The sequence below is a fragment of the Anopheles aquasalis genome, chromosome 3, assembly GCF_943734665.1.
Source record: "Anopheles aquasalis chromosome 3, idAnoAquaMG_Q_19, whole genome shotgun sequence".
Lineage (NCBI taxonomy): Eukaryota > Metazoa > Arthropoda > Insecta > Diptera > Culicidae > Anopheles > Anopheles aquasalis.
The window spans coordinates 27,651,596-27,677,658 of NC_064878.1; the positions used below are offsets into that span (position 1 = coordinate 27,651,596).

Genomic DNA, 26,063 nt, shown 5'->3' on the forward strand with positions numbered 1-26,063 from the left:
TAACGGTCTCACGGATAACCATGGAGCTGGAGTGTCCTTTGCAGGAATAGTAGTCGGGTCTTTAACCTCAGGAAAGTAGCGCTTAGTACACGGTGTACGCATTCAAGAGAAAGAGGCAACAATAGACTAACCGCAATGGCCTCGATGGGCCAGATTATTAGTCAGCACCACCTAGACGCGTGATATCGCGCGCCGCGCAATTCGAGGTGACTGCCAGAACACGGTTAGCGAGCCGAACGCGGTCAATAGAAAATGGTGCTACGCGCATAATTCATCATCGATCCAACCGAGCTTCAGTGGAAGAGTCATCGAGCATCGCCTACTCCGCGAAAATATGACTCTTCCTTCTTGTGGTGCGATCCGTGGTGGTTTCCGGTGACAAGAGTGCGCTGGAGCGCGCGCGCGCGTGTCCATGGCCATTTGTTTGTGTCTTATCATCGGATAACGGGATTTTTGTGTCCATTGTGCCGTTGCGCAATTTCCAGTCGAATTAGGTTCATTTATCGAGGCCAGTCCTTGCTTCCTACTGCGTGCTGCGTCGCTGACATTGACAATTTGATGCGGAATAGTTTTCGAATTGGGTTTCACCTTTTTGGTGCCAATACTTTTGGACATTTTGGTGACTACGCAATCAATGTGCTAGCGAGGACTTTCAAGATAATGCCCTGGAATGGTGGCGTTCGTTAGGCCACACCCCAAGCAGCAAAATATGGGAACCGCATTGCGCAAGACCGCCATGGGGCGAGTACATGGGATGCTGGCTGCAGAACAACCCGGAAAGCTGTCCGTGCTCTTGGGTGTGAGCCAAACCGAACAAACAGGATATGGCCGTGCCGTGGAGCTCGCAAAATAAACGATAATTCAAGGGAGAAATACGAGAGATCGAAGCACGCGGAGTCATTCGCCGCCATATTGGTCTTTGCGGTGAACCAACACCAAACACGTTTACTCAGTCAAACCCTGGCCATCAGGCGAGACCCTGCCCGACGGCATTACACGCTATTTATTGCTCTGAACCACGCTGACACGCTTGCTAACAGTACTGTGATTGACGGAGCTCATCGTTTCTTCTTCCGGAATTCGGCCTCGAACGGATGGTGCGGATGGCCGAAGCTGAACGAATCCGGACAGATGCGGCCCGTTCGCTCGAGACCACGGAGCTGCTGCATATCGGTAGCGCTCAGCTCAAAACCGTCCCCAAACACGTCCAGATTCGCGGCAATACGCTTCCTGGTGACCGATTTCGGGATCACGATGTGTCCGAGCTGGATTTGGTAGCGAATCAGAACTTGGGCGGCCGATTTCGAGTGCCTCTTCGTTACGGCCTGCACCACGGGATCATCCATCAGCACCGGATCGTCATCTTTGACCCAGGGGCGTGCCGGAGAACCGAGTGGACTGTAAGCCGTAATGGTGACGTCATGCTGCCGACAATACTCCGTCAGTTCCGCCTGGTGCAGATACGGGTGGCACTCGATCTGATTGGTGACCGGTGGTACGCGCGCAATGTTTAGAATACGTTCGACCTGGTTCCGGTTAAAGTTGGACAAACCGATGCTCCGGACAAGCCCGGTTTTCACTAAACCTTCCATCGCGGGCCACGTGTCGACGTAGTCAACGTCGGAGAAGTGAACTCGCTTACCGTCCGGGCGCCAGGGGAACAGTTCGCCACCTTCCCGGTAGGCAACGGGCCAGTGGATGAGGTAGAGATCGAGATACTTGAGGTTGAGGTTGCGCAGCGTCACCTGTAGCGCCCCTTGTACCAGATCCGGCCGGTGGAAGGTGTTCCACAGTTTGCTCGTCACAAACAGATCCTCACTGTAGATGAAATGGGTCGGATGAATCAACTGTGGGACTCACTCACTCACATATTACCATGCACGTACCGCTTGACGCAGCCCTCGTCGATCTTGGCACCGATTCCCTCGCCTACCTCGTGCTCGTTCTCGTAGACGTGCGCACAGTCGATGTGCCGGTAGCCGACGTCGATCGCATCTTTCACGGCCTGTGCCACTTGGCCTGGGGGTGACTGTGTGGCCGCGTTATGCGATGCAAAGAATGAGAAATTTTGGTTATCCTGAACGTCCAAAAGGGGCCAGGGGACTTACATTCCACGTTCCGAGACCCAGCATCGGCACAGAGGTACCATTTTTGAACAACACTTTGGGCACTTTTGATGCCATGAAGCTCGCTTTTTCGTAGGGATCTGGGAAAGATGATCTTCACTTTCGTTCTGTACTTAGTACTGGTTGATGAACGACTGAGTGCACGGGATTCGTAGATGTGTTGCAAAGGTTGCTGAGTGTAAGTTGGAAGGATGCCAAATCCCTGGTGTGCAATGCGGTGATTTGTCAAATCGCCAAAAGATGGGAACGACATGTTGGTGTTCATGATGTGGCAGATTTGCTATCAACATTATCTTCATGTCTGTACGAATCAAAAGTGACATTTTGAGCAGAATGGTATGCAGCGAATATGCTACAAGCACTATTATAACATTCGATAATTTCACTTATTTGTTGTACATCGAATACACATTCACAATGCTTGTTGCATTATCCAATTTAATGTGAAGCAAATCGTCTTGAAAATACTACACAGGTCCCCTGGTAAATTGCTAAATTGCAATTAAAATCGATGTCGATTACCAGTAAGGACTTATCAGATACAAGGGCTAGTATATCATTCTGCTTCCACCAAATGCAGAACACTTCTGTCTTTTTTTCGAAGCAATTTGCTTATGACGTGAGCCGAAAAACATCATTAGGTGAAAATTGAAAATTGAAAAAAAATGAATTCTTGGCGAAACTGTAGAAATGTCTTTTCAATTCTTCGTTGATTTTGTTCTGAGATTAGCGACGAGCCCTTAATTCTTTTTCGATCGTTTAAAGGAATTTTCGCAAGGCAAAAATGCCTTTTCAACACAGTATGTATTCACATTCATATAAAGTGTTTAATTTGTGCTTATCGTATAGCGTTCATGATTTTTTTTACTACCTTAATGAATATGAGGCATAAAACTTTTATTCAAAGTACTCAAATCTTTATTCAAATCAGCAAATATTGTTTAATAAATAACGTTAATTAAAAACGCAATGGTCTGTAGTTTGTTCGTTGAAATAAATCAACCTTTGTGAAAAAATCGAAAAAAACTGTTCCCAAGTTAATTATAAAATTACTCTTCCCTTTTCACAGTGAAAAATATTGAATTCATTAACATTGTGAAGTAAAAACTGAAGAATATTTAGAGAACTTTAATTGAATTCGAATGTTTGAACAGTTTACCCTTTACTCAGCTTTCTAATGCTCTCGGTTTAATTGGTATGATCGTTTTCCATTTCATTGCCATTTTACACCATAATTGATTGAATTAGAGAGCTACAATCACTTTCAAAAACATGATACGCGGGAACCAATCACACACAAACGCACACGAGAGAAGGGAATGTTTCACTTTTGAGATTTCCAAATTTCCATCCTTTTCAATGCTCCAAACGCCTTCCCCCCGCCCGGGGGTCATGTCCCGCGGCGTCGTCAAACTGCGTATCATTACCATTGGTGCGCTTCCGGAATTGCAGTTATTAATTTAATCACCTTTTTTTTGGTGGGGCGTATATCGCTTACGGCATCGAGATTTGTTTAGCGACGATCGGTACTTCACGCCGTATGGAATGCCAGCGCCAGGCCAGCTGGCCAGCGCAGGAAGCTGGCTTGCCTACCCATAATTTGATACACAAAATGTCGCATTTTCCTAGAACAAGTTCCCTCTGTGTGTGAAGGACATGGCCCTCGATGGCGATAGAGCCAGCGTTTCCATGGACCGGGTGGATCGACATATTGCTGCTGCGTGTGGAAAAGGACCTGAGGAGTGTCCTTTCAGTAGGCGGGGCTTGCTCCCGTTGGTTTATGTTGCTCTGCCCGTTATGTTGATGTACATAGCCCTTTCCCATGTGCAGCAGCCGCAGCGGTGTAGACACCCTCTCCCAGGTGTGAAAACAAACACCTCGTCCTCTACTCTTCGTTCTGCCCTTGTTTTTTGAGTTTTCTTTTCCCGCGATACAGGGTGCCTCGAAAGAAGGAATTGTTAGCTTTGCATAACTCTGGCGCCTTCATTTGTATCCCTAGTAGACCAGAAAGATGGATTGTGGATTGAACAGAGTATTTTCCATCGCTTGCAAGCATAAATTGGGATTCGCCTGTTTTCCACCATTTTTATTGCTCGTTATCTGTTCCGGTGACATCGCTAAATTAAACAACAAGCCTCATGCCATGGAAGTGTGTGTTCCCGTAAGTTCGTCCATGCAAATGCAGCATTAATGCTGCCCAGGAGGGAGCTCAGAAACGCTTGTAAGCCGATCTCGCCATAAAAACCGCCGTTTGGTTCGTCGTTCGCGGTAGCTGTCGCAAAGCAAGGCGAGGCACAAGGGGCTCCGAAACGCCGCCGAAAACTTCTCCGCCGTCCGAACGGAACCGAGAGGACGACCAGCGGCTTCAAGCAAAGTAAATAAGCGCTTGAGGGCGGAATGTGGCGGAACCGGTGGACGCCGGCGCACGTTTATGAATGAAGGCCCCGGGATCGACCGGCCCAAGGTTTCGGCTTTCAGCGCTGCGGTCTTCAGTATGCAATTTTCCTTCGATCGGAGCGGTTCTTTGGGAGACAGTGTTTTTGTGCGCCACCATTGTTGCTGCATTTGTTCATTGTGGATCAGTGTATCACCATTAAAAGTGTGCATTAAAGCAATTCAAGCTTTAAAGAAGCATAAAGTGTTCGAAAAATGCAAAAAAAAGAATGAAAAATCAAGAGGCAAACGATACCAATGTGAAATGTGATAGTTGAAGAGAGGAGCTCAAACCTCATAAAACTTCTGAAAGTAAACAAGTAACTTGTGAAGTGGTGAAGCAAGTAAAGAATAACCAAAGGATAGAAAAGAAAGTGAAGTGATTTTTAACCAACGTACCGTCTTTAAGGATAATCCAGCATAACTCAACTAATAAGTGCAAAAAGCATGGATTCCTCGGGATTATCACCGTTGGGTGATCTGGACTCCAGCTCTGGTGGATCGGATGGAGTTGGCAGTTTTGGTCACAGTCAGGCCATCTATATGAACCAAAATGGTTAGTAATTATTCAAGGATGTTAGTGAATCATTGATTAAGCATTTCATAGTCGTATTGTGAACTGGATCATTCTTTTCATGTTATTGTTGACCAATTTGCATATTTCTTTAAATTGAAATTGTTCTTTTAAATAGAATCCCAGAAGAAAAATATGGAGAAGTTTTATGCTTCTCAAACTAACTGAGCAGCCGCCACAAGATCTGTCGAAAGGAGTAATAAGTTATTGTTTCTTATACTTGTGCGATGATGAATAATCATTTTTTTCTGCGAGTTGCGAGTGTGATATTAGAATGAAAATAATTAGAATGAAAATGTTGCAGTTTTTGGACATTCTATAATCCTTTTCTTAATATCAATAAAGCATTATTTACGAGAAGATTGCTTTAAAATCAATGAAGAAGCTCATTTGTAATCGGAAATGTGTTTCGTAAAATGTACATTTTTAGAAGTGACTTACAATAATCCGATTAAGAAAATAAAATGCGCAATGATAAATGCGTTTCAGGATGGAAAACATATTAGCCCCGATGGTTGATTCCGATGTAGATGATATGCCAACAAATGATAATCAACTGGAGGCATTAATCAAGGGTTTTTTTTTCGTTGTCTTACCCTGGGAAAAATGCTGACGATAAATGCAACATAAATATAAATCAACGCTATACTAAAGATATTTAAAAATGAATTTTTGTAGGAGAGCATCTCGCTGGGCCTTATTACACTTTACGTTGTTAAAATCGAAGCATAAAATAGCATTTTTGAAATGGTTTTTGATCCTAAGTCGCAGGTTTTCGTGGTCACTTCATGCTTTTATCGCCTTTCAGATGCTAAAGGCTTTGCATTGACCGTAATGATCTTAATAAATGATTGATGAATCATCATCAAACTAAGGATGTCAATCATTCTGCTGATCATGTTATCTTAAGCTCCTCAATCAACAGCAACAACTTTCGCTCGACCCTCGATCGTTACCAGCTGTTCCTTCGAATGTAGATCGTCTTTCCATCTCATTTGAAATCAGAATATCCTTCCAACCAATGCCATCGTGTTTCGTGCTTATGCCCAGTGGCAACGCAACACATAAATATGCTTGATCTCGATTTGTTGCCATAAACCGCGAACCAACTGATTCCCCTCCGTTTCAAACATTAAACATACAACATAATTGTGAATTGTACGGCCAGCCAGCCACAGGCCAACATGTTAGGGTGCAGATGCTTTGGTGTTATGCTGTGTTATGCGAAGCTGAAACATAGTCCGCTGGTGGAATACGATGAGACGAACCACGGTGTATCCGTTGCGTGCTGAGGTTTTGTTTGCTAAAGTAAAGCAAAAGTAATAATAACAAAATAGCGAAACAGCGACCGCAGCACACCCATAAACCGTGATCAGCCATCGCACCCGAAGTATCGCAAAAGGAGTGGAACTTCCGTTTGCGAGCCGTGCGGGGGAAGAGGGAGGGGGGGGGGGGGAGAGATGTGAATATGTCTGCGCCGCTGTGCCTCTCTTGTGTTTCCGGAGAAATGTTAGATTATGATTCGGTCTCGTACGCTCGGACGTTTGGACTTAAAACTGCTTTTCAAGCATTTCTCGTCCGCGACGATCATCTTCGTGCGTGGAGAGCGAGCGAGCGATCGAGATTGCCTTTATTCGTCATTCGTGAAGTGGGTAGCGCTCATGAAGGATTATTTATTATTATTATTTGCGCCAGACCGACGGTAAATAAACAAGAAGTTGACGACATGCAGAGTTGATTAAGTTACAACAAGATGGAGAGAGTGAAAAAGGGAGATAAAAAAAAGTATCTCGATCAGCAATAATAATCACACTTTTCTACTCTCTTTCCCTCTCTAGTGTACCGCGAGAACCACCAAAACTCCATCAAGACGCTATTTTTCTCGGACAAACTGCAAGAGTTCACCGACAAGGAGTATCACCATCATCAGCAGGAGCGCAAGTACCACGAGCACAGCCAGTATCACAGCCACATGAAACCGGGACAACCGCAGCATCCTTCGGACGTGATCTACTATGCCAGTGAGTGTCCAGCGCTAACCAGGATCGGATGTCCATATATCACTAAACAACCTTCTATTCTCCCTCCAGGTAAACCAATGAGTGAAGCGAACGGTGGTAATGGCCTCTTGAGTGGTACTCCTTCGATCCACAGTAGCGGCCAAAACGTTACCAACGGCACCAGCAACGGACTTCTGTCCGTCACGAACACATCGCTCGGTGGCGTAGTCCATGGCGGTGTCCCAGACTGTACCGGAACCGGAACGGTCCCAATGGCACGTCCCGATCCGAACGGATCTTCCACCACCTCCTCCTACCTGCAATCACTTCAGCCACCTTCAGTACCGGCGAGTACGGGCGTACCAACATCTCAGTCAGCGCAACCACCGGTACCACCGAGCCACAACCTTTCCTCACACCACCACGCCGCCTCACTCGGATCGCACATCACAGTCGGAGCAGGTGGTGGTCCTCCGGTGGATACGCTAGAGCGCAAGTGCTTTAGCTTTAGCCCGGAGCAGATCCAGTGTATGTGCGAGGCGCTCCAGCAGGAGGGCGATCTGGAGAAGTTGGCCACCTTCCTGTGGAGCCTTTCGCCGAGTGATCTGATCAGTGGCAACGAAAGCTTACTGCGGGCCCGTGCCCTCGTCGCCTACCATCGTGGCCTGTACCACGAGCTGTACGCGGTGCTGGAGTCACACTTTTTCTCCCCCAAGTACCATCCGGATTTGCAGACGCTCTGGTTTAAGGCGCACTACCGGGAGGCGGAGAAGGTCCGGGGCCGGCCGCTCGGTGCAGTGGACAAGTATCGGTTGCGCAAGAAGTACCCACTGCCCAAGACGATCTGGGACGGCGAGGAGACGGTGTACTGTTTCAAGGAGAAGAGCCGCAACGCGCTGAAGGACTGCTACACCCGGAACCGCTATCCGACGCCGGACGAGAAGAAGACGCTGGCGAAAAAGACGGGCCTGACGCTGACCCAAGTGTCGAACTGGTTCAAGAACCGTCGCCAGCGCGACCGGACACCGCAGAGCAGCCGACCGTAAGTGTCCATCCATTGTCTCTTTCTTTCGGGCGCTGGACAATGTTCACATGAAACACATGTTTTCACTCCGTCTGCGCAACCGTTCGACCGTTCGCGTTGCGATTGGGATGCGATGGGATGGTGCGTAATTTATTCATCGTTTGCCAAGGACACGATCGTCGTGGTCCCTGGTGGCGCGTTGCTGGCATGTTGCAGAAGGATTCTCCGTTTCCCTGTTTTTTTTTATGACCCCGTGCCGATCCCGGTCCTCTATTCCTGCTTTTGGGACACTGGGCCATGATGTCACGATGAGTAATGGTGGGATGCAGCTCATTAGTTGCAGGGTGTGCAGGACTGTTGGACTGGGATTTTCTCGCCATGCTTGGCTTAATGTCCGTGCTCCAGGTTCCAGGAAAAGGCGCGAGTCCTGTGTAACATTCGTGTTCGGTGCAAGTAACACAGCCACTTGTCCGCAGATGCTTGATGCTCGAGTGCATTCTGTAAGGAACCCGTTTCTGGATCAATGAAAATCATGCGGCAATTAGGAGCGTGTAAAGGGCAAAGGGCAGGTTTTTCGTGGCAGCCTTCTCCTGCATTAGGTGTCTTCGTCAAGGTACTGCAAGGTCTTGCCGGAGTTGTGCACGGTGCATCTCAAGAAGTGTGGCTCGCCTAATTATGTGGTGCTGCAGCAACGGATGAAGAGGTTTTAGGATGGGATCCCCGCGTTAGACCGGCTTTTGATCGCCATTCCTCTGCACTCCGTTCGTACTCACATCTCACTCTAACACTCTCCCGTTCTCTCTCTTTCTCTCTTCACAGTGATCTCATGATGTCCGTGTTGCCGGTCGGTCCGGACCAGATGGACACCGGTGGCTATCAGCGGCTGTTTAATGTGGCCAATTACGGCCACACCGCGCACGGTTATCACGCAAATGATATGTACGCGGTGCAGTAGCAGTAGAAACCCGTACATGCGCGCGCGCGCGCCAAGAGAGGCTGTAAGCAACGCGAAGGAGCCAGATCGGTACCAGATCGGTGCCGGCATTCGCGTGCCCTCGTCGTCATGCCACCGGTTCTGGGTCGATCCGGTGGGATCACTTTGTGATAAGATGTAATTTGGGAAGGCGTGGAGGTTTCCTTTAATATTTTTGGACAATCTTTCGTTCCTCGGCGGGGATAATGCTGTACAGAATGGGATACGAGCCAGGAGCCAGAAGAGACGCTGAATGAGGGAATCGAAGGTATAGAACGTTTGATCTGATGTAATTAGAGTTGTAGGGATCGATGTACATACATTTCGGGGGGATAAGACAAACGTTTATGCCAGTGAAAAGGAAAATAAGAGCAGATCCTGCATTGGAGCGACGGAGTGCAGAGGGAGACGGAGCGGATTAGGCTGCTCGGTGCTTGTGAGCAAATAAAGAAACAAATACAGAAACTTTGCGTTAGTCTAGATATTATCTGCATATTTCATATATTAATTAATGAAAATACGTTGGTGTGTCGATCGTGCGATCACTATCAGGTGTCGCGCTAATGAAATCGCGATTGCCGTTTGAAAGGTTCACGATTTTACGATCTTCCAGGCCGATGATTCTGATCAATCTGGCCATGAATTGGTTCATGATGTTTGTCTCCAGGCTAAAAGACTGAATAGACTGAGACACTCAGATGACTATTGTCTATCGGATCATCTTGCTATGATCCTTTTCTGTGTTTTTTGCGTGTTTGGGTCAACGGATCCGCGCTTTTCCGACGAAACGGCCGTTAAAAATTTAAAACACGCAAGCAAATGATTTGCAAATAGACAAATTCAAGCAAACATGAGCGTTCCCATTTCCGCCGCTAGAGGAACGTTTTTTAAAACGGCCGTTTTTCCAACGACTCAGCCAGGAGCGCGGGTGGAGAGAGGGGGTGGGGTTGGATTTTTTTTCTAATTCCTGATTCTCTTCTGAGTATTCTCTGAAAGTTTCACATCAATCCAAGTCAAACTGACATAGATACAGATTTTTTTAAATCTTGATCGAGCGCGGAGCACAACTCCTAGGAATCTTACTCAGGACTCACAGGAAAATGTGGGTCCTGATTCCTCAATGCTTGTTCGCATCAATGATTGGCTGCAGTACCGGCTGGAAACGATTTCTCGCTGCAATAATATCCTCTTTATTGTTCTTCGAGGGTTCTTGTACGCGTATCGTATATGTCATGTAGTTGCAGAGAGACTGGCATGTAGTTGCAGAGAGCGCTCTAGTTTTATGCATTTGAAACTTTCATCATTTATTTTATACCACGTCAGCCATCAGTTACTTCAACATTAGTGGCTATATGCGAGCTACAACGATGAAAATCCTCGCTATTCTCGTGCGACAGCGCGGGAGCTCTTGCTTCCTCATTAACATTTCAGTAATGCAACCTCCCTGCACCGAACCTGTGCGCTGCAGCTCAGCTTGTTATCCAGAATTATGTCGTCTATTCTACCCAAAACATAGCTTGTTACCTAGACTACATGACTAATCCCCTCGACGGGCGTTGGATAGAGTTGTAAATTGGATAACGTTTGCTGCTCGAGAGCAACAACATTTGTTTCGGAATTAATTTCCTAAAATTAATTTCAATGTTATCAATAAACCTCCATGCATTCCAATATGCTAGTCTGTCATCTCTCTCTCTCTCTCAATTATCCGAATCTACTTCTACCTACAGTAAATCACCCTAAAGCTCCCTTTTTATAGGTCATGGTAGAACCTTAAGCCTCTATTACAATATTCCTCGAACAGCGGGGCCACAACGGTCTTAAACCTTTATCCTATTGATTTCGCTCTTTCCATCCCCAAACATCCGCCCATTAATCCACTGGTGGTACGGTGGCAGCACCGAAGGAGTTCCTGTTGCTTCACGTTGCTTTTGTTGCCTTTGGCATCCTTTCGCCAGCCTTTATTTGTTCGCTTAGAATTCATGAGGCCGAAAAATCACTCGCACACAAGAGCAGGACTCGCCTTTGGTCGCCACCAGTCCGGTGACTTTACGACCTTTTTACGACACGGCACGGCTCGGCAGGCTTTACGTGGTTGGATGAAATGTTTTATTGCCCATCCTCCCCCCGGCTCGCGGCCAAATCGTACACCGGCGTTCGATCCCGGACTTTCGTTTTCGTTCGGCATAGATTAGGCCAGCTCACCGTTCTTCTCCTCTTCCTTCCGATTTGAGCAGGGGGGAGGGAGGGATGGGAAGAGAGAATGGTTTCCGGGGCAATAATAGCGCTCATTGTGTTGACACTGTGTAGTGGACACACGCTCACCCAGAAAAATCCCTTGAAAACCCCCAAAAGAAAATAGGAGGACAAGAAAAAAACCATCGCTATTACCAGTGAGGCGGAGCATTTCGAGGAGCTATAATGCTCCAATTGCTAGGCACGCCAAAGACTCGACTGGAAAAGGTCAGTGGCCTCTGGGGCGGTTTACGTTCGAGCAAATGAAACGTATTTACGAGCCGGTAAAATGACGTCATTTCCTCACTTTTACGGGCTGCCAATTGCTCTCCGTATGCGCGGTAGGGAGCCAGTGTACCGATAATGAGTATATCAGCGCATCAGCTCAGGAATGATGACAACACGCTACCGTTGATTGCGATGCGAAGAGAACTATGTCAAACGGAATGGGACCAATGATGCTACTGATTATGATGAACAGGAACAGAACATTACGTTTGATCGAGGTGCAAATTATTGTCATGCTGGACTCGTGGGAGAAAATAGAAGTTCCAAATGCCATTAACACAAGGATCCAATCCGCCTCTTTTGAGCATAAATCACAAGAAAGCCGAGGCCAAGAATGGCGGTCTCTACTGCTCCCGAGGAACCGAGATCAAACAATGCAAAACAAGAACCTGACCTGTGCGCTGACCTGGAACGAGAGGCCCCGCAAACAATGGCCGCTCTGGGACGAATTAGTGCAAACACAAGGAGCCCGGAATTTTGCACCTTTTCTTAGCAACAGGCACCCGGAGCACCGGAAGGATTTATTGCTGCTGCGTCCTCCCGCTTGTCAATATCCTTGACATTCTTAGCAGGATCTGCGGTGCGGTGCGATGTGGTGGCATGGCAAGGTGTTTTCCATTATGTTCCGTGTTTCTTGTGGTCTGGGCCCCGTTACGCTCGCTGGTTCGCGATTCTTATAGTTTTAATTAAATTTATGATTATTTAATCAATGCCTTTTCCGTCTTTCCCTCCTGGTGGCGGCGCCGGATTCATTGTTGAACGGTTTTCGATTTAAACGGAGCAGCCAGCGCAGCAACCGCAGCAGGCCATTGTTTGAACTTCCATCCATTCCACTCGGGAAGCTCTTGGAGTAGCCGCCACCGCTTTGTTTGTCTTTTTGGGATAAAAAAAAGTTTTTCTCGGGTTTAGAAATGGTCGAATCGGTCGGTTGCTGCAAATGATCGACATTAGTTCTACTTTCTGGGATCATTTTTCTTTTTGTTTGTTTTTTACTCTTTTCTCTCTTTAGTGGTTTGAGAATTCCCATCCTAATACTATCTCCGCTCAACGTTGCTTCCGGAAAATGCATCTTGGCAGAGGTGAAGTGCAAACGAAAAATCGTGCCTGCCGGAATGGCATTTTTTCAACCCACCTTTGGCTACCCAAGAGATTTTCCGGTGACTCAGAGCTGGAGCAGAAAGGAAAAAAATCCTAGCGAACGTGATTGAAGAACGACTAGAGCACGGAACAGGGGCAGGTCACGTTCGCGTGGCCTTTGCTAACATTCGCGATTCGTCGTTTGGCTCGAGGACGAGGCAAGCGAATGAAATGCAAATATTATTCGAATTTATGGTTGGTCTGTTGGAGCTTATTTTCAACCGACCGCAAACCCGCTCTGCCCTACCCTTCCTCCCCTCTCAGGATGATGGATCGAACGCGCATCACCGAGCACGAATAACGCCGAGTTTTGTTCCGATTTCGGCGCAAGCAATGCATCAGCGTTACGTCAAAGGCCGTTAATGGTGACAATAAATTGAACAACCTGCTCACCGTTGGGCGACAAAGAAGATGATCGCCCTGAGGATTCACCGGACCGTGATTTAGGACCGGCTTACGGTCTCTGCTGTTAGCGATAATTATCTGAATTGACGGGGCAACGTTTAACGTGCCATTTCTGTTTCTGTGTTCCCTTGCGATCTGGTCGTAAATTTGTTGCGCCAGGAAGCAATTATTTGTGAGATTGATTAGCGATAAGGTGAGGCGGGTTGTAAAATGTTTCGATCCTGTAGAGGTGCCTCGAGGAAATTCAATTTCAATGAGCGTTTGGTGTTTTTTTCCCAGTTGGTAGCTCTTTTCAGGTGGACAGTAAAGATAAGAAAACCCATTGATCAGCGAGAGAGCGAGCGGGAGGGTAAAGGTGACACATTATTTGTTGGCTGATAGATACTTAACCTCAAATTTACAGCCATACCGAATGGGCGCCCTCCCATTTCCGTGTTTTTTGTTTGATTGTTTTGGAGCAACATAAATCTTTCATCTTTCGCTTCGGTTTTGATAGCTTTCGTGTTTGATGACAGCTTTTGTTTGAAGAGGATTCCGTAAAGCTGTTAGGAGCTCATGCAACTGGAGTTTCGTGACAGCTTTTGAGATTAAAACTCTGCTTTCTTATCTTATGATCTTTGGCAGAGTTTTAAAGTCACTGAAGTACGAAAGGCATAAAGTGTTATCGGGAATGGTAGAATGGGAACTGTATCTACGGAATCTTTATCTACTGTACTGTGCCTGTTTTTCTGTTAGTAGAACCAAACGATGATTATTTATATTGCGCTCATGCGTTTGATTTATTATGTCGAGTGATCTGATTTCTTCCGTTCTTCTTGTTTCTTCCTTTCAAAAGCAATCATTTCCTTGGAAAGCTTTCCACCGTGCATTTGTGGAATGCATGTAGAAAGAGGTATTAAAGCAGCGAGTTTTCTTTCAAGTTACAAATCCAAATTGTAAATGAATTTCACAGCTTGATTCAAATAGGCAGTTAATTAACATTGTTTGTCAATTCATACACATTTATTTCGAAGTTCCTAATGATGTTCTTCTTTGTAACTTACATTCAGTCAGTTCATTCCGTATTCATTCCGTGCGTATAAATATTCGCGAGATGATGGACAACAGCTCACTAAGGTCATCCTAATTTGAAGAAATCTGAATTAAATTAATGGAGCATATTCAATTCCCAAGTACTTGATTTTTTTCCTTTTTAGTCTATTTGATCTCAATTCCGTTTTTAGAACATCAATAACCATCATCAAATAGTAAATCCGCTTGCGACACAATGAGCGATATCCGTGAGCTTAATTGTAGCTGCAGCTCCCTATCATTTCCTATAACAAGAATACAAACCGAAACGAAAGCATCCAAAGGATGTGCAGTCGAAAGTTCCGCATTGCTGCATCAAAGTACGGAAGAACCAGACGAAGAAACAAGGGCGGGGCGGTAAACACATTTCCATATTTCGAATCCGAATATCACCGAGGCCCCCCTCGAGGATGGCACCATCTTCCGATTCCGATGAGCGCCCTTGTTTCTTCGCCTGGATGCAATCCTGACTCGTATGCAGATGCATCGTCCTTGGTTCGTTATGTTTGCTCGATTGCGGCATCGTACTAGGGCTGTGCTTTCGGTTATTATTTGTCGCGACGCTGTCAAACTCAAATTTCTTCGCAAAATTCGCGCCACCAGCACACGTATGCCACGAGCCACCGGCTGGTCGTTAGTGCCAGCCCTACCCGGCTTTGATCAAGCGCAATCGCCAATGGCAAAAGGATGCCTCCTTTCATGCACCATCGGTGCCGGAAGTCGGAGTCGAAGCGCTGACAGATAAATTGTTGTGCACATTGGCCCGGGGCCTCGAGCAGGGATTTTGGTGTACCGCAAGGAAACTCCACTGCAAGCTCCACACGTCTTGAGCTCAATCTTTGAGAAGTTAGCGAAAGCAGTAGCAGCAACAGCAGCAGATGCCTTTCGCCAACGAGGTGTTTTCTCGTTGCATCGACGCTCGACGTACTGGAAGCTAGTTTCGCTTGCAGCTCAAACTACAAATCGAAAAACTCTCCAACTCACCAATGCAGTGAAACACGGGTTAGCATTACGGGTGATCGGGGTCAGTATCAGTTCCAGTTAGATTTTAGGGACCGCTTCCAGTGCGAGGTTTTTTTTTTTATCGCTCTTGGCGTCTTAAGCTTTATTTACTTGCCAGCACGGCAACCACGTCCTGACAGGCACGTAGTTTGCTTCCGGTAGCCGGCCATCGGTGCCATCTTCATTGGCCATCTGGTCGCGCGAAGAAAAACAAAGAAACCAAAAGCGAGAAGCATAACATGGGTTCGGAAGTTAGTGATGCTGTTGGGTTGGATTTTCCAATCTTTTGTTTTGCTTGTTTGTCGCCTCGAAATGCACAACTTCGAGCAACATACGGATCGATCGCAGATACGCGGATGGAGCTGGCCGTCGTCGTCGTCGTCAGTCGATAGAAAGGAGATAAAGCAGCATCCGTGCGGGCAAGGGTATAATGAAGTTGTTTTACGGAACGGGGTGACCATTATCTCTCCCCGGCTGTTGGGTTCCCGGGATCCGGGGTTTAATGCGGCACTTTAGCGAACCGGTTCTAGCGATCCATTATCGGAACGCTGTTTATCGAATCATCGCCATCCACCATCGATTCCAGGCGGACCTTGTGTCGGGATCTTCTGGTATCCTTTAGCATGCTTTCACCGAACAACTGGGCGCTGTTCCGGAATGATCCGTAACACGCGCTGCTTTCCCCTTTTGTCGCCTTGGATTGATACCATTGAGCGGTCATTCGGTTAGCCTTTGTGTTAGGTGTGATAGATGCGACGTTAAGGTGGTATCGGTGATAGTTTCGACTGCCTTGGTGAATGTTTGGTCACCCGTTGATGTAATGCTGATCAACAAAGCGCAGCTCGACGGTCGAACTCATCCGTCTGGAAATCGATCCCGGTGCTCGCTGCTAATAAGAAACAAGGCGTGATATCTCATTTCCTTTCTCCATATCTTACCGGGAAAATGGGTCATGTAGGAAGAAGCTGAAGGATGATAGTGAAGGCGATGGTTTGAAGCAGAATTAGTCGCACGCATGAAATCGGCGATCTCGGGGATTGTTTTGGTGACGTAAGGTTGTTCTGGTATCAAATTGTGTATTTTCATTGTGCTTTTTACCAATAACACTTATAATCTGAATGTATTTTTGTTGAGTAAGTTGTATCAAGAAAGTTATCGTAATTTTTGGTACCCTTTTACGTATGGTCTATTTTTAATGCAATCTCCTTGGGAGGCTGCTCGCTAGTTTATTTCACACTGCAACGGTTTTGTTTTAATAAGTGCTGCTTTAATGTCAGCTCCGATGCTTACTGTTGCGATTGAAAAATTAAGCTAGGACTCATGAAAAAAAGTATTTAAGAACTTGGTCAAGTTTTTTTTTTTGAAAAACAGAACAAGTCAAGTTTGGTCTCTGAATTTGTTTCCGCCGTTTGCAAAACATGCTGCTGAAGCTGTTTATATCAGTTTGAATCATAAAATATGTTCATTAGATGATAAAATATATAAATGGTCGATTTCGAACCACAACAAATAAGGATGTAACTGTTCAAATATGAATTTCTTAAATCGAACTCTAATTGCAACCTTCTGAACTAAATACTATCAAAATATTTGTCTTTGAACTAGAAAATAGGCTGTAGCATGGTTTATCTTGCGTCGAGGATACTAAATGAAAAGGTTTTCATGAATACCTAGAATAATTTCATTCACAACCGAGGTTCGAACTAAAACATAAAGATATCCTTGTCGGTACTTTAAGGAACTAATAAAAGTCCAGCACACCCAGGTTGCACATTGACCTTGTCTTCAAAAGAGACGAGATCTTCGAGACAAAATTGCCTTTGAAATAGGCAACGATTTATCGGGCACCATAAATTCTTGGGCTTCACGATTTGACCTTGAGACGGACTCGACGCTGGCTGCCGACGATTTGTCTTCCGTGAACCAGCCATCCTTCGTCAGCTGGTGACGGAACGTGAGGAAATCAACTCGTCAATCTGTTACCGGCACATTGGACGTGGAATTAAAGAGTGAATTCAGTAGAAGCTCTTTTGGTGGCCACGTCGGGCACCGATTTCGATCTTTGCTTTCACTCGGCACTCGGAGTTCCGATAGCCAGAGAGTGGTGATAAATGGTGTTCCCTTTCAAGACGGTGAAACGATTCTCTTGGATCGATTATCACAAGAAGAGAGATGGTATGGGACGGTGAACGGACGGTGGTGCGATCTAATTAAATGTGACTCGCAGCCTAATGGGACTTTGTAGATTGTTAGCGCTGACAACAGTGCTGGTGTGGAGGCGGGATTCGATAAGATGTCGCCAGGCTGGAGGCTTGCTTTCAGTTATCTCCTAAGCATCGACCGCTTAGTAAGGTTTGCAGTGGAATCTTCAATTGATCCCGATGATAATTAGAGTGTTTAACGTGTTAGCAGCGTGGCATATGAGCGAAGGCTCCACCATTCGAAGCCCGTCGCTGTCCGATCCGTTTACTTACGGTCCATCAACGGCCACGGGCGTGACGTATATGTGTGTTTGTGTGCCTCGAGACGTTCTACTTCATATCGCACGTGAAAACTCAAAGCACTGCCAGCTGACGCTATAAATCATTCGACGGAACCTCCCACACCGGTGGGGCCGGCGTGAACGTGTTTGGCCTGTAAAGGTTGCCGACACCGGCGGGCACATGCTTTCGGAGTCCCTGAAGTGCCACGGGCCACGCTAACAAGCTGCCAACGAACGGGAAACGTTTCCCGAGGCAGCTAGCACTTTAAGCAGCAGCGGACACGAGCGCACGCCCGCAGCTGCAAGGCTAGGCTTTCCCGGGCACTGGAGAGAGTGTGGCGGTGCCTTGGGAAACAAATTCCGACACGTCCAACTTCACTACGCCGCTGTGAAGGCTCAACACAAATCACAACGGGCGTTTCTCCAGTCGTGGCCGTGCCACGGTTGCACCACAAATCGCTTGATATGTGCCGTTCGATTCCGGTGTTTTGATTTGTTTTGCGGAGGGGATGTGGAATGGGCGTCCACCACGGTGGTTGGTGCGATTTCTCCCACCCCCGGGGGGGATGGAAGGAGCTAGTGTGACAACAGCGTGAGAAATCATTGAATAACGTCCGGCTGCATTAGCATTCGGAATGGTGCCACTGTCAGTCAGTACGGTGATGATGAGATTCCTTTGCTTCACGCCTGGATGTGATTTGACGTTTGACAGGATAGTTAGTATTGCTCCAGGTCCTGGGAAATTTGTTCCATTTATTTTCGCTGTAGTTGGAACGTAGTTTAATATTTCGTAGATTATTTTTGGTAGTGCTATTTTAGTTGAGATATTTTCATTTCAGATATTTTCAATTCATTGCAGCACAAGCAAGGCACGAATGCATCAGCCACATTTTAAACAGCTCTGCTAAGTGGTTAGTCAAACCGTTACATTAAAGTTAGATACCAAATTCGAAACAAGCCTCTGACGCAGCCGTTCGTTCCTTTAAACGTGTGTGAATGAACCATTAATCCATCGTTCGTATAAGTAGTTAAGGAGCGGCTTCGTTGTTTAATTTTTTTTATGTCACATGTTTTTAACATTTTTCCCTGATCCTTTCAAGAGTATTGTGTAAATTTTTTCGATCAATCGAGGAAAAACTGACAAAGATACAGATTTTTGAAAATCTGCGTTTCATACAAGGCTCCATGCAGCACGCTGCTTTGAAGAGCATTTCCCAAAACGCACGTTTTTAAAGTCGGTGTCCATCGTACCGTAAAAACTACTGGGCCGATCGATTTGAAATTTTTAACACATAACATTTACAGTTTTTTGTCAGGTAACCCCGTCGAGTTTTTATGAAAAGTGTCGATACTTTATTTTGAACAAATCTTTAAAAATCGTGTTTTTAGGCAAAATGATAAAAAGCATCATTTTGTGAACTTCAAAAATCTGCCAAAAATCGAAAAATTGGAATACAAACAAAAACTCTCCGGGGCTACATAGATAAACTAATAATCTTTCGAATGAATATCAATTTGTATATTTCAGATGACCCGTCATGTCACTACGATGGGCACCGTAAAAAGTACCTTTGCGACGACTCGCCTACTAAAATTTGATGCAACGGATTAATTTTTCATTGAATGTTGCTCAAAACAATACCAAATATTTTTCAAAAGTTGATGTTTAATATGCCATTTACTTGAAAAAATAAAGTTGAATGGTTACGTCAAAAAAAAATCATCAAATCGTAAGTGATTAAGAGTGGTCCTCCAAAAACAGCACAAACATTCCGATACTAAGACGTGATTTTACGAAGGCATTTTCCTTTTCTGCTATACAGTATCCGGTACAAGCTAGCCAAGAAAAGGGACATACCGGAGTCGCACCTTTTCACAAAAAAAACAACCACCAAACCTAAGCCCATTCTCGCTGCCAACGGAACTAAGCCTCTCCAAATGGGCTTCTTAAGCCGTGGATCGATTTCGGGATCGTTAGTAAATGCTTCCGGTGCTGCCACGGTCGGCAGGTGTGTCGCGCCGGCGCTAAATGGAAACGAATGGAGGAGATAAATAGTTAAGTGGTCCACTCGATGCCTTGCCTTGGCGTGCGATATGATATGAATCATCAAGAGTGTGGCGTCTGATGTAGTCGGCGGATGGTTTCCTCCGGATGGTACCATTTACAAATTTACATCACAATTGACGCATGATGGATGAACCCGGAAACGACTAGTTGGAGGTTTGGGGGGAGGGGGGAGGGTTGTTCAGGACAATCGTTTGTCGGGCGTACCAGCTTGACAATTCTTTAGTCATGCTAAACGGTGTGACGTGACACAGTGCCATGAATGCGAATGCGAAGGTGAGCCACCAGGAGCAATTTCCATAATGTGTGACCGGAAGATGCGCAGTAGTTGGTTCGTGAGAGTGTGTTGAAGGATGGCTTTTGTGGTCTATCCATTGTTTAATCATTTTATCCATTCCAACGCCACAACACACGGTTCATTCGAAAACACCAAATTCCAGGCGCCTCCATCGATGAATGCTTCGAGTTCGTGTGCTCGTGGGAGTGGCATACGGGGATCCAATTAATCATCAGCACAATGGAGGTTAAATTTACAAAAAGAAAAAGGGTTCAAAGCAATCAACCAGGCATGAGATCTGGTTCCGTTCCGTTAATCGTGCGAAAAATCCGGCCTGCCAACCAGTGATGATCACTGTCAGTGAGAATGGCACGTTTCCGGAGTAACCGCAGAGAAGATAAAGAGAGCGAGAGCGATTAATTTTGAAGCTGAGTTGGTGCCAGTGCGTGCCATCGGCACCGTGGCACCGTGGTTGAATTGAATTAAAAGTAAAACATTTAAGAATGGCATGCGCCGGATGTGCCAGAACACGTAACAGAAGCACGTTTATCATCGGAGTGAAGGGAAAATGTTAAAAAAACGAAAAAAAACGAGTGAATGTAAAATGGAAAGATCAAAGATATAAATCACCAACATTGGCATGACAATTGCTGGCGATGTTACAGGGCATGGTTTCCAGAATAATTGAATCGAAATTGTAATTTAACAACCGGAAACCCGTTTCGTTCCGGATCGTTTGATTTATATATTACGCAGAATCCAATGTGTGTGAATTAGTGAAACGCACACCAATACTCGGTTCAGTATAGCAATCATTTCCTCAAAAACTTGAGCCTGCAAGTATGAATTGGTTCTAGCAAATATGAATTAATATAAATTATCGGGATGAGAACTGGATTCATTCGCCTTTTCGATTCGACATTTGTAGGTTTCGTTTGAACCTGAAAGTGCCCGTGACGATAATATTGTCCATCGTGTGTGCTTCATCTTTTTTAGTAGTTTATGGATACTGCATGGAAAAAAAAAATCCAGCAATATAGCAAAATCATAATTATGGTGTTCTTTATCCCAATCTGGTTGTTTTATCGGCAATACTCACTCCAAACTCACATCATACTAACAGGCTCCCTTCATTTGTCACCATATTTACCCAATTTTTGTAAAATGAATATTAAATGATGATTATGTGAATGGTATTTTACCGTTCTTTCAGGGTTGCATTTTTTCATTTCATGATAAGGTCGCGAACGGACAAGGATTTTTAACTATTAATTTGAACTTTTAAACAATGTTTCTGTTTCAATTTAAATGTCACATACCGAACCAGATAACCAGAAAATGCCTTTCCAGCGGATGATCGCATCAACCAAACAACAATCCAACGGAACGAACAAAGGTTCTAGACCAAATCAATCGGCGAATGGTTAGCTTTTTTTCTGCAGCGAAACATTGACACCACTCGGTTGCAATTGCTAGGCATAAATTGTTTAATCTGCATCAACGCATCCTCTCCACTGCTCAGAATCTTCTTTATGGGCTGACATTGATTGACGCAAGTAATATGTTTCCCCGATGGCTGACGTAGTCCCTGTCCAAAATGTAGTTTCCATTTGTTCCCCCTATGCACTTTGAAGCAAATGGATTATACTCGCACAACCGGTATAGGGTTTGTGCACCGGTTTACAATTTATTGCCGAACAAAAACGAGGGATTTGGAAGCAAAGGAATTCGCGTGAGCGAAGCGAGATTTACAGTTTGCGGTACGGCCGGCGAAGGGCACCCCGTTTGATTTAATAATGATTCCACGAAATCAAACCGAACAATCCGAAAAAAGCGTTCCATGAATATGTCGCTCTATTAAATGGGACATCATCATCATCAGCATCAGCATGATTCGGGTTTCGGGAAGGTAACAACGCTAGCAACATCATAGTAACCAGGAGCAACCAACCGACGGATGGCCGGTGTCGCTGTCCCTGTGACCATATTTCCCATTTTACGCTTTATTGCAGTTGATCGCGTTGACGCGTCGCGCGGTGTCTATCATATTTTATAGATGATGTTTCGTGCGAGATCGGTCCGGTGGAAGGACACACGCCTTCGCGAACAATCCAATGTTGCCATTTGTTGCCATGGTGCCACAAGCCACGAGGTGCCACGAGGTACGGTTCACGGTGGTGCAAACCAAACCGTTGATCATGCTCCATGGAGCACGGACGTGGAGGATACGTGAGTGATATCGCCGTTTTGTTAGACCACCGGGTAGACCGGGTGCACCAGCATCGCTGTGTCATCCCCGTGAGCAGGCCGGGCGTTATGTTTTATGCAACCTAGCGGTGCACGTGAGGCATCAGCCCTCAGGAGGTGGAAAGGAAGCAGGAAATTTATAGTTTTTCCCACCTTCCCGCTCCTTCCGGACGCCATTGTGTTCGGTGTGATTTTTATGGATGCAACACCGCTTCGGTTGCTGCTGCTGCTGCTGCTCTCGTTGTCCAAATGTCTGTTGCTGTTTGGCGTACCGGACTGCTGGCCGGACAGCCACCAATTTTTTTTGCTTGAAACAACTGCGCTGCACACCGCTCCGCTACACACCGGCAAGTGTCCGGTGGTGCTGCCTTTCCCGGAGGGGAGCAAAAGGTAAGAGAGCGTGAAAAGCGGACAGAACGGCCCCGTTCTTGGCATGCGATGACGGATGCCATTAATTTTTGGTCCAGCCAGCCGGAGCCGTAAAATTTGAACCACCCGTGTGCATTGTGTCAGCCTCGCCGGCTACCTTATCATCATCATCATTGCTGCCGCCGTCGTCGTTGTCATCGTCATCATAATCATCATTAGCGTGAGGTAGCGCGTCAGTGCAGTGCACAGCAGAGTGGACCGCCTTGGTTTTGGGTACCATGAGACCGCGGCCAGCAGGACGAGCACGTCCGGCATGAATGAGGCCACGTAGCGGAGCGGAGAAATGGAGTTTTATTTTTTTTTCTTTGTCCGTGGTGCCGGTTCTTCATTAGATCGGGGCAATTTCCACGGCAGCAGCAACGGCACACGTGGGAAATGAAGCGTGGCATGGTGCTTCGTGTGCTGGGTATGTGCGAGAAAGTAATATTCTCCAAACAACCAAACTAGAAACCAAAGCGAGAAACGAAAAAAAATAACAGCTGTTATAACAACCATTTTGATGGATTTCATTTCAGTTGGCATCATGGCGCTTTGGTGTTGGTGAGTTGGAGTTCACACAAATACAAGAGGATCCCGTGAAAGGAAGAAACTTTTGCTAACATCGCTAAGATGCTTTGTATGATGCATCGTATATTGTGGTACATCAAAAGAGAGACACAGAGCCTTTTCCCTCTCCTTTTGTGCCTTTTTTTTTGCTAGAAAATATTGTCTCCACCGCCACTGCACTCTGTCGATGTGATTGGCCGTCCAATCAATAGATGGTTTCATCGAACATCTCCGATTTCTTGAAGCTTTATTATGGCAGACAAGAATGCAGCATGAAAAGCAGGTCCTTTCCGTCTCAGAAAGGACATCCGTTTCATACTGTGGGCTTGTCAGCGGCTAGCGGCGCACTGCCACTTCTGAAAGATGAGGGCGATGAACGGCGTAATGCGTCAGAACCGACCGGAACCATTAGGGTGAGAACAACGTTTCTTGGATCTTTTTTTTGCGTATCCGCTTGAAGATGCATCTTGCTGTGGTGATTCCAAAAGACGCCATTATGGTGTGTTCTATTTTAATGAGGCAATGCAGTCTCGGTGATCAGATATAGGTCCTTGGCGGGATTTCTTTAACGAATTTTCCAGTCGCGTGAGTATCCCTTCGAGGATAAACAGCTTCATCCATAATAAGAGTTTGAGAGAACGCACCATTTGCGTGTTTTCCCAGCACATTTGGCACAAAAGGGCATCGCTTCGCTCATAAAAGGCAAATTGCTTCTTTAGAATTCGATTCCAGCTGTAAGCTGGCTTCTCTTGGCCGAGAAAGCTCGTTGAATGCGTTGCGCCGATTGCAGGGCAAGGAATGCTTACAAAGCGGGGGGCAACCAATCCGGAGGGGGGTGCCGATAAATGTTATCGTAAATATAGTCATTAAAATTCGGACGCACCATTCGCCGGATCCTGGCGTCGCAAACTCCTAGACCCCAAGCGGAGGGCGGTTGTGGTTTTGTGATTTGCTTTCTGGCACCAAGCTCACCCTAAAGAATCCTGCGATTCATGGTCTGCGAATACCCGAATCGAGGAATCGGAACAAAATCCCTCGGAACCCCGGATGTGGTTCTAGGACACGAAAAGAAGCGTCGAGGATGGCGAGCGGCATTGAACGTTTCGAGCGTTAAGTGGTATTTTGTTTTTATTGGAATGCGATTTAGTGCTGCTGCTGCTGCTGCTCAGCGAGGCGGAATGCTGGCAGCAGTAGTAGAAGCTCATCCAGGCGGGTGTTCCGGTTTTGCGTTGGATACCAAACCGCAGGATACCATGGGATGGTCACGGCACTGGAATCGATTCCACATTGAGTCAGGGCCCAGCACTTTTGCTGCCCAACAGGTTGACCGGCACTGAGCAGTGGCAACCTGCTTTTTGCCAGCCTTTTTGCGAGTGGTCAGTGGTGGGAAGTGACTTGAGGTTTCCTCCCATCGGTCACTCGCTGCAACACCAGCACCACTGTTTCTTCTGTCTGCATCTTTCTCGCTTTCTCTCTTTCTTTATCTCTCTTTCTTTACTTCGAGGTGTGTGGGAATGGATTTGTGGAAAGCTTGCACGCTGCAGCTGTGGAGTGATCATTTCAAACCGACCGATAATATGATTCCTTGGACCACAAACGAAAGATGGAGATGGTTCTTGATTCGATTTTTGCTCTTTTGCAAATCTATGCTCTACGGAAAATAGTTTTTCATGGTACAGTACAGGGGGAAATGCAGTACGCACTACGTTTCTTTGCTTGAACCGCTCGTTGGCCAAGAGAATAGAAGATTAGTTTTGCAGGAAGTGATCTAAAGACAGTAAAGAAAACACTACCGTAATAGTGGAGGCGACTGAGACTTAGAAACGTTTTGGAACAAGACCTTTTTAATTTATTTACGCATTCGATGTAGTGGAAAACATTTATTTACCAGAAAAATTTATGACGCTTTTCCAAAAAGAGTCGGAAAATCTTATAGTTTAGTAATTTGTGGTGTATCTTTCCAACATCTACAAGCGGTACATGTTTTTGCACGACCTTAGTTGTGTAGATAAACTTTGAACTTATGATTGAGCATCTTCAAGTTAATGTAGTTTTCTATTTCTATGAGAGCCGTGCAGTTAATTTTAAAAAAAAGTACAGTAAGCATTGCTGTCATCATCACTTAATCGTTGTGTTGGATTATTGCTCGAATAATATGTATTTAAAAAAAAATAAAGGATAACAAAAATTATAGAACCCCTATTGCATCTTATTACATCACACAGACTGGACAGCGAACTGCAGTGCTATCCAGAACAGGGCAACTGACGGCATTTCACCGGCGGATGCAATTAAAAGCGAGAAGGTTATTTGCCGAGGCGCAGAAACACCGAGCGTCCATACTGGCAACACATAAAGCAGCCCCACATGACAGCCAGACGTCTGGTGCGTTACCTAGCAAGAAGCCGTAACCTGAGCCTCCGGCAAAGACCGAACCCCAGCGAGCGTCAGCCCAGTAAATGAAGAAACAAAGCAATATCCATTAAATTTAATGGCTGATGGCGGACAAAATAGGTCTCACAGCCATCATATTTATGCTGCCTCGCCTTGATCCAACTCAGCTGCAGCTTCAGCAGCATCAACTGTCAGCAGGATGTTGGATTTTACTCGCATGCCCGGGACGGCTCGATGTGACGATGCGTCACATGTCAGCCGGCTCGGGACTTGACAAAGGGAAGGACGGGCAAAAAGTGGAGAGAAAAGCTCCGGCGTCGGTATGGTCCGTGTGGTGCTAGTGGGTGCCGGGCAA

At 46.0% G+C, this 26,063-nt stretch overlaps 2 protein-coding genes across 2 annotated transcripts; one reads left to right on the top strand and one right to left on the bottom strand.

Annotated features, from left to right (window-relative positions):
* Positions 1 to 962: 962 nt before the first annotated feature.
* LOC126575131 (aldo-keto reductase family 1 member B1-like) lies at positions 963 to 2,247 on the bottom strand. The gene is made up of 3 exons (XM_050235682.1): positions 2,109 to 2,247; positions 1,887 to 2,029; positions 963 to 1,818 (listed from the first exon to the last, which is right to left on the bottom strand). Exons 1-3 carry the CDS (start codon positions 2,181 to 2,183, stop codon positions 1,059 to 1,061), a joined length of 978 nt encoding a protein of 325 aa, XP_050091639.1. The 5' UTR covers positions 2,184 to 2,247; the 3' UTR covers positions 963 to 1,058.
* A 2,632-nt stretch (positions 2,248 to 4,879) lies between these two features.
* On the top strand, positions 4,880 to 9,610 carry LOC126575166 (protein sine oculis). Its single transcript, XM_050235726.1, has 4 exons — positions 4,880 to 5,115; positions 6,972 to 7,154; positions 7,224 to 8,175; positions 8,977 to 9,610. The coding sequence occupies exons 1-4, from the start codon at positions 5,007 to 5,009 to the stop codon at positions 9,110 to 9,112; spliced, it is 1,380 nt and encodes a 459-aa protein (XP_050091683.1). The 5' UTR covers positions 4,880 to 5,006; the 3' UTR covers positions 9,113 to 9,610.
* Positions 9,611 to 26,063: the final 16,453 nt, after the last annotated feature.